The 9,061-nt window shown below is 38.3% G+C and overlaps 1 protein-coding gene across 4 annotated transcripts in view; it reads left to right on the top strand.

The window, feature by feature from the left end:
• Positions 1-8,630, top strand: part of LOC106872317 (rho-related BTB domain-containing protein 1) — a 37,415-nt gene extending 28,785 nt beyond the window's left edge. For all 4 annotated transcript variants that reach the window (XM_014919259.3, XM_014919260.2, XM_014919261.3 and 1 more), the window contains exons 5-9: positions 1-756; positions 1,484-1,602; positions 2,374-2,613; positions 3,327-3,475; positions 4,601-8,630. The exon at positions 1-756 is cut by the window's left edge and continues 164 nt beyond it. In XM_014919259.3, coding sequence (XP_014774745.1) covers positions 1-756; positions 1,484-1,602; positions 2,374-2,613; positions 3,327-3,475; positions 4,601-4,778 — 1,442 coding nt within the window. In that variant the 3' untranslated portion in view covers positions 4,779-8,630. The remainder of the gene's footprint in view (positions 757-1,483; positions 1,603-2,373; positions 2,614-3,326; positions 3,476-4,600) is intronic.
• The last annotated feature ends 431 nt before the right edge of the window (positions 8,631-9,061 follow it).

Below are 9,061 nucleotides of genomic sequence, written 5' to 3' on the forward strand. Positions count from 1 at the left end.
TTTGGGACAGCCAGCTTCGAAAGTTGAAACCTCCAATGATCCAGCCTCCCATGGAACTTCCACAGCCCACTTACCCAAAGGTGACACTGCCATCAATAGCAATATACAACGACCTCTGTTATTTATTGAGGGACGAGATTGAAGGAGATGTGGTTTTTGTAGCCAAAAGACAATGTATATATGCCCACAAAATTTGTTTAATGGTTACCAGCTCAGTATTCAAGGCTCTTTTCTTAACAGACTTGAAAAGCCCCACTTTGGAGCAACCAGCTCAGGAGGTTGTCTCTGAAGATAAAGTCTCAGATGACAGCGACAAAGACAGACTCATAGACAGTGATGGAGTCTTACCTGAAAGTCCACTGTCAGATCATCTGAATGTCGTCGCTAATGAACAAAAAGAATTTGAGACAAAAACTTTTGTACCCTCCCACCCAGCATTTCACTCTGTTGAGATAAAACCACCCAAGCACCCTTTCCAATCCAATCAATGCACTGTACAGTTAAACCCTGATATCACACCACAAGCTTTCCACTATATTCTGGAGTATTTATACACTGGTGTGGCCAAAGAACAGTTTGATATTTTTGATCAAGTCATTGTAGCTGCTGAGTTGTTGCAACTCCCTGAACTCGTACTCTCCATCAGAAACTTTCTTTCTCAGGAAGCTTACCTAAACCTTGAACTTCGACGCAGGTTTCACATAGCACAATGTAGCAACCTGCGAGAATTAGCACTCAAGAGAGAAATAGCCACTGGTAAGCAATCGGTTCTCTTTCAAATATTCAAGCAATCATCTCAGTCAAACCACATTCTATTTTTCCATATCCTTCACAAATTCAACACAAACTCTCCACAAACTTTTCACAAAACCTTCACAAAATATTCACATTCTTCACAAACTTTCAAAATACTTCAGATACTTTACATTAAATGTACACAACTCTTCACAATTCTTTATAAATTCTTGGTAATTTTTCATCTTTTGTGTTTCTGTTGTTAGCTTATCAAACCATCCAACCCATGCCAGCTTGGACAAGACATTAAATGATGATGATGATGATGATGATATTCCGACTTGTGTTGTTGTAGTCATAATTTTTCGGCTTTTGTACCTTCCAGCACCCTTTAAGTGTTTGTTACCATCAATTGTCCACTTTTCCATGCTTGCATGGGTTGGATAGAATTTATTGAGACAACTTTTCGTTATGAGTAATACAAGAAAGGGACAAACCATCCAGATGGACGATACAAAGAAAACACGGCGAGGTCATTCAGAGTTTTCTCTCTTCAGTCGAGATCCAGATTATCTTTGCAATTTCGGCTGGTTATTCTCGATATTGCTCCAATCTGGCCCATGAGTACCGGGGTCAATGTAATCAACTATCCCCCTACCCCCAAATTTCAGGCCTTGTGCCTTTTGTAGAAAGGATTATTATTATTATTATTATTATTATTATTATTATTATTATTATCCCACTGCAGATGTCACATTTCAAGTTGATGATGGAATGGTCCGAGCACACAAACCCCTCTTGATGGCTCACTGTGAAATGATGTATGCAATGTTTAGTGATAACTTTCGGGAATCTTCGGCAAAAGTGGTAATTTTACCTGTTTTTTTGTTGCTGATTTTGTTGTTGGTGATGTTGTTGTTGGTGGTGGTGGTGTTGTTTAGTCCAAGACATTATTGATGAAGCAAATCTTTGAATAAAGACTTTTTGTGATCATTCCGTCATTTGGTGTATCAAATAATCAGACAGATGGATAGATGAGTGGGTAACATATACATGCAGAGAGGGAGAGAGAGTAGGAGAGAGAGAATAGATATAGAGAAAGAGACAAGGGAGAGAGAGAGTGTATGTGTGTGAAAGAGAGAGAGAGAGAGAGAAAGATATTATCTAAGTATAGACAACAAGAAGGAGGTATAAAGACAGAATAGAAGAAAGACTATCTAGAGTTAGAGAAAGAAAGAATGAAACTTGTATATAGGGAGAGAAAAGGGAGAAAAAAAAGAGAGAAACACTCCTACATATAGAGAGTTAACAGGGAGAGAAGTGGGAGAATAACAGGGAGACATGTAGATATAGAGAGAGAGTGGGAGGCCATTGATAGAGAGAGAGAGAAAGAGTGATGGTGGAAGCACAATCTAGAGGGAGAGAGAAAGCCAGTAACAGTGAATATGTATTAATTTTATGCTGTTTTTCTCCCCTTTTATAGATTTCTTTCCCATTGAAAGAGCGGGAGGGAGAGAGAGAGAGAGAGAGAGAAAGAGTGATGGTAGAAGCACACTCTAGAGAGAAAGGAGGAGGAGAGACAAAGCAAGCATTAGTGAGCATGTATTAATTTCATGCTGTTTTTCTCCCTTTTTACAGATTTCATTCCCAGGTATCTGCAAAGATACCTTTAAAGCTCTCCAAGAGTACCTTTACACAGGTGAATCACCATGTATGTCTGGTGTTGATTGTATGAGCCTGATCGAAGTGGCTAATCGCTTGTGCCTCCCTCGACTTGTTGCTTTCACTGAAGGGCATGTCGTCCAGGAGTTGGGAAGACAGGAAGATGCCAATGTTAACATTATGGAAGATGTGTTGAGTATTCTGGAAACTGCACAGGTTTGTTACAGAACTGCCTTCCTTTCTCTATTACCTCAGATTGCTTTGTTTATTCACTTGTTGATTCCATCATAAATCCTTTTGTTATCTTTTATTCTTTGACTTGTTTTAGTCATTAGACTGTGGCCATGCTGGGGCACTCGTTTGAGTGGAATCTTAGTCAAACAAATCCCCCCCCAGTACTTTTTTTTTAAAAAGCCTGATACTTATTCTATCATTCTCTTTTGCCAAACTGCTAAGTTGTGGGGGACATAAACCCACCAACACCAGTTACCAAGCAGTGGTGGTGGTGGACAAACACATACACACACATGTCTATATATGTACAAAGAGCTTCTTTCAGTTTCTGTCCACCAAATCCACTCTCAAGGCTTTGATCAGCCTGAGGTGCCACACAGAGGGACTAAACCTGGAACCATGCAGTTGGGAAGCAAACTTCTTACTACACAGCCATATCTACACCTATTAATGTATTTCTGTTGAATTAATTTCATTCCAATTAATTTTTAAAATAATGAAGAATTTGATTAGATAACTTTGTAGCTATCAAGCTAATGTCTGGAATAAAAGTTAACATGAAATTTCAGTAGAAAATGGAAGTTTAAATTATCCTCATCTCTTCACCCTCTGAAATCTTCATGGTTCTGTACATTTACTGCAATATCAATCCCTTGTGCGGTTCTCGTTGTCATCTCTGTGTTTTTTTCTTCCAGCTACACAATGCCGTACAGCTTGCAAAGTGGTGCCTTCACTACCTTTGTGTTCATTTTCTCGACATATTCCCACAATATGTGAAACTCTACAAAACTCTCAGTTTAGAGAACCAGTTGTATATTGATAAACATAGATGGCCTCCTGAATGGTAAGTTCAGTGCTCTTAAACATTCGTATCTCCTTCCCCCCCCCCCCACTATTGGCAAGATCAGCTCCACTTGAGAAGGGGAGATAATTTCAAGAAAAGAAAATTCTCTGATGTTGACGTTCCATTGAAGAAGAGGATATGTTTATTGTTTGGAGATAAGAGGATAATTGTGGATCTATGTTCCTGGATCAGTAGCCTCACCATTTCAACTATTGTCCAACCTCAATAATGATAAATAATGGTTTCTGATCTTAACTGATTGGAAGTGTTATCATGTACATTGTTTTGCCTTGGTATAAAAGATGATCTGCAGCAAATATTCTGCTTAATACCACAGATATGCTTGTCAGTTGTTTGACCTTAACCAGTTGAGCATGTCCCTTAGTGGCTGACAATATGTGCATCTCTGATCATGAGCAGAAGTCGTGGGGGAGCATCATAGCTATGTGTTGAGAGGAATTCTTTGGGGGTTTGAATAATTCACTTCTGGAAACACGGGTGTTTTCTTCAACATCCTGAAACAACCCTTATTCAGGGACCTTTTAGAGAGGGATGGGCTATTCGACCTGAAACAAATTCTAACTGTGCCCCACCTGCAAGGTCATGTACTGTTTCTTTTGATATAAGATCCATGTTGTGCACATATAGTTGTGATGCATGTGCCTGATGTACCCTTATCAGACTGATGGTAATGATGGGTATATTGGGCTTTATAAACGTGCACCCTTGTGTCACTTTGATGTCATGCGCTGCTCTCTTACTCAATCATCATCATCATCATTCAGTGTTTTAAATCCAGGTTTTGTCCCCATTAACAGGAGTGGCCAGATCTACTTCAATGCCATAGCAACTGCCCTCACACCATCTTGCCCGGTTTGGGGCGTCCTCCTATCTCAAGCCAACCCTCCCAATCTCTCCCTCCACGTTTTCCTCAGTCTACCTCACTTTCACGGTCCATTTGCCAAAAACTCAAGCACCCTCCTCATCACATGCCCATACCACCATACTGCATTCACCCTTGCCAGCCATTCTACCGATTCCTCCAACCCCAGCATCCACCATCAAGTCCTCGGTCCTCCTCAATGACGATAATAATTTTTTAACTGAAGTGATTTCTATTTGCAGGTACGTTAAAGAGATGGAACTATTTCAAAGTTTAATGAACAGTCCTTCAAAGAAACAACAACACCAAAAACAACAACAGTTTAGCCGATGGGAACGCTGTACCAGCAGCTGTCTGTGTTTTAGCCGACGTCACAGTCACAGTAGCATGGCCGACCCTCTTGAACTGCCCAATAGTTGACCTTTGCTTTGGCAATTCGCTGACTCACTGGAACTACTTCTGTCGAACAGTTGAAAAAAAAATAACAATAACAAAAACACAAAAAAAAAACTCTGCTTTCGATCTTAAATACAACTGAAACTGCTGTTTGTTTGTTTGTTCGCTGCTATTTTTTTTTTGTTTTATTCTTATTTTTGTGTTTTATTTATTTTTTTTAAAATTTATTATTATTATTATCATTATTATCATCATCATCATCATCATCATCATCATCATCATCATCATCATCATCGTTGTTTTTGATTTTTGTTGTATCTTTTTATCACCAAGATTCTTGAGGCCTTCAGTCCTTGTGGTAATTGGTGTAACTCCCTCTTCAGTCAAAATCCTCTTCTCCCCCCACCCTCCACCCCGATGTCTCATCTCAGGTTATTACCCTACCCTACCCTACCTTACACTACTCTACCCTGATATCCTCCTTATCCTATTTCAGCAATTAATTCCACACTGACGTCTCACAACTTGACCCCCCCACCTACTACCCTCCCCCCCACACACCTTTCTCTCAGCTCAGAAATTTACCTACTCCCCCCTTCCCCTCGTTGTTTTGTCTCCTTTCATTACTAGTCCTCACCCCTTTATTCTCATCTCACAAATATTGATTCATCACCTCAGCCAAACACACACATACACACCTAATCATTTCTGTTCTGACATGATATCACCTGTTTTAAATCATATCCTACAGTGCAACCTGTTCTAGCTGTATGATATCCTATGCCTAAATTATATATATGTATATAATTTAGGCATATGTATTATTAGAGCTAACCAAAATTACCTCCCCTGGCTAACTCGTAACCCAGGTATTTTATTACCCAACTCCCTTTCAATCACTGGTTCCCAGTCTTTTTAGCACCACAGACCAGTTTCATGCAAGATAAATTTTCCACAGACTGGGGGATTACATGCATGACAAAACACAGGATAGTGCATGATATATACTGTGATTATCACATCGGTGCGGGCGTGACTGTGTGGTAAGTAGCTTGCTTCCCAACCACACGGTTCCGGGTTCAGTTCCACTGCGTGACACCTTGAGCAAGTGTCTTTTACTATAGCCTCGGACCGACAATAGCCTTGTGAGTGGATTTGGTATACGGAAACTGAAAAGAAGCCCATCATATGTAATATGTATGTGGGTGTGTTTTGAGTCTCTGTTTGTCACCTACCACCGCTTGACAACCAGTGTTGGTGTGTTTATGTTCCTCTAACTTAGCAGTTTGACAAAAGGGACCGATAGATTAAGTAGCAGGCTTAAAAAACAAGTCAATTCATTTGACTAAAAATTCCTTGAGGTGGTGCCCCAGCATGGCCACAGTCAAACGTTTAGAAGGCAAGCTACAGATATGATACCTTTCTAATGCATAAACACCCTGCCAGGTATGATGGTTTATTTTTCTGTGTGGTCTGATACCAAATGGTGCAAGGCTTGGTACTGTTCAGTGACTTCCTAGTTGGAGACCCCTGGCTTAGAGAATATCCCATAAGTAACCTTTTATTCAGAAGATATTCCAATCAAATGGTATTTTGTTTAATTCTTTATGGATGGGATCCTCTTTAGGTTATATTCTGCTTAGATAGCATTCCATGGCTAAGATCTATTTAGGTTTTCGATTATTTAACGATATCATTATTTGGATCATATTCTATGGCTGAGAACTAACTTAGATCATATTTATTTCAGTGATTTTCTCATGAAATGGTATCACAGTATCATGGTCAGGCCAGGCTATCGGATGTCGTACATCACTGGTCACAATGCGCTTTGCATTTTGGCTTTTGAATGATGCCATGCCACTGGCTGGGTGAGCAGGCCGACATTTCCTCTGATCAGAAGACCATTCTGCCACAGGGTGACCCATTTACAGAAGAGTGACCTGGAGCAACATGAAACCCAACGTGCTGCTCAGTCTTGGAATCAAACCTTTGATCTAGCAGTTCTGAGTGCAACACCCTGTAACCACCAGGCTATGCATATTCACCATTAACTGATACACCATGACTAAAATTCTAACTAAATGACAATCTGTTCATGTATATCTTTTTAACCCCTGTTCAATCTTCTCGTGTGTATCTTTTTATCATATCCCATTTCTTCCTGCACGCAAATCGAATTTTTTGAGGCCAAAATTTACAGTCAAAGAAGGTAGGCTGGTTTATTTACGGAGAGGACTTTGAAGGACCAAAAACTCCATGTGAAATGCAGCAGGATTTAGAAAGATAGGGACAAAGTTTGAATGTTTACACAACACATTTACAATATATGCGTCATTGACTTGTATGTTTGGAAAATACAGTATTTACCATTGTCTTTGTTTCAATTAATCTTGAAAATAATTAAGAACTTAGTAAATTAACTTGATCATTAATAAGTTAGTGTTTGGAAATTTTAATCAAAGGTTTTAATTTAGGTCACTTTAAAACAGGTAGTTTGTATCATGGAGCCATCTCAGGTGGGTTTGTATCAAAAGAATTAAAGCTCAGTTCTAATTTTCACATTTCAGTTATATCCTATGTTTATTATATAATTTAGATAATATTTTATTTCAATAATATCCAATTGTTAAGGTCTATTCTATGTGATATCTCATGACTAATGTCTCTAGATTTTATCCCATGGTCAAATCCTCTTTAAGTGACATCTCACAGCCAAGATCCATTTTAAGTGATATCCCATAGACGACTTCTACTTTAAATGACATCATCATCATTGTTATCATCATCAGTCGATGTCCCATGGCTAATTCCTCTGTAGATTTTTATCCCATCATCAAGTCCTATTTTAAGCAATATCCAATGACCAAGTTCCATTTCAAGTGATATCTTATGACCAAGTCCTATTTTAAGTGATATCCCATGGCTAATTCCTCTCTGTTCCATGAACCAATCCTCTATTAAGTGATATCCCCTGACCAAAATCCTATTTTAAGTGATATCAATCACATGACCAAATCCTATCTTAAGTGATATCACATGCTTAATCTCTCTTTAGATTTTATCCCATGGCCAAGTACAATTTGATATCATGCCTAGATGATATCACAACTGATTTATCACTGCCATTTTTCTTTCTTTTCTTCTTGAATTGTTGTTTCAGTCCTGTGTTGTTTTTCTTATAGTTTTTTGTTGTTCTTTTTTATATTTCCCCCCCCCCCCCCTCTCGTTACTGTTCAATTTTTATTAAACAGTTTCTTACAATCTTATTGGAACACCGTGGTTATACACATACACACAACTGAACACACATGCACACGAACACACATATAATCAATATACATACATATCTACATAAACAAACCAACAAGAGAGCCTCTACATGGTCACTCGATCTGCTAGAAATAACAGTCAAATCCCCCCCTTAATATAATTATATTGCACCACCATCATAAGGAAGGGACACTTTGAATAATTTAGTCCTAGTTATTCCATTGAAATAATGGGGGATGATCATGGCTGGAGTGCCTTGATCAAAATTAACCTGGAATTAACCACAACAGCAGCAACAACAGCACACATAAATAAACAAAGCCACAAATAAGCCAACGAAAGACCTTTTACATGACTGTTTAACCTATTAGAAATAGCAGCCAAATTTCTCTGAAATCACACCTTACCGTCTTTTAAAAGAAAATTAGAAAAAAAGGACATATTGAAGAGTGTAGTCCACTGTCTGAAGAAAAAAAAAATACAAAAAAGATGGGATGGTCACGGTTGGAATGTCTTTGACCATAGATCTGTAGGTTCAAAATTGATATGAAGACTGAGCAACAAACACATCAAATATTAAAAAAAAAACATGAAAAAAAAAAACAACCACATAACCAGAAAAAAATACAGTTGGGTCTGTAAGCAGACTGGTTCCATCTAGTTTTCACTGTTTTCTTCACCAAATGTAGTTCAATTTCTATGTGCTGTGCAGCAGAAATATTAGGCGTACACGAATAGCTTCTGCAAACAAACTGCATTGAATAATTTTCCTTTCCTGTTATTTTTTTTTTTTTTCCTGAGATTGGAATTATAAATCAAAAATTTATGATAATTATAATAATTGCTTGATTTTCTTTTCAAGGAGTTGTACCTGTGTTTGTGATGTGATGTGTGTGTGTGTGTGTGTATTTATATAGTGTTGAGTGTCAGAGAAAAAAATGTTTGTTATATGTGTGTGTATCATTTTCATTATTTTGAGAATGATAGTGATGATAGCAGTATACACACACACACACACACACACACACTCAGAC

This window comes from Octopus bimaculoides, chromosome 14 (genome assembly GCF_046866305.1).
Source record: "Octopus bimaculoides isolate indiv1 chromosome 14, ASM4686630v1, whole genome shotgun sequence".
Taxonomy (NCBI): domain Eukaryota; kingdom Metazoa; phylum Mollusca; class Cephalopoda; order Octopoda; family Octopodidae; genus Octopus; species Octopus bimaculoides.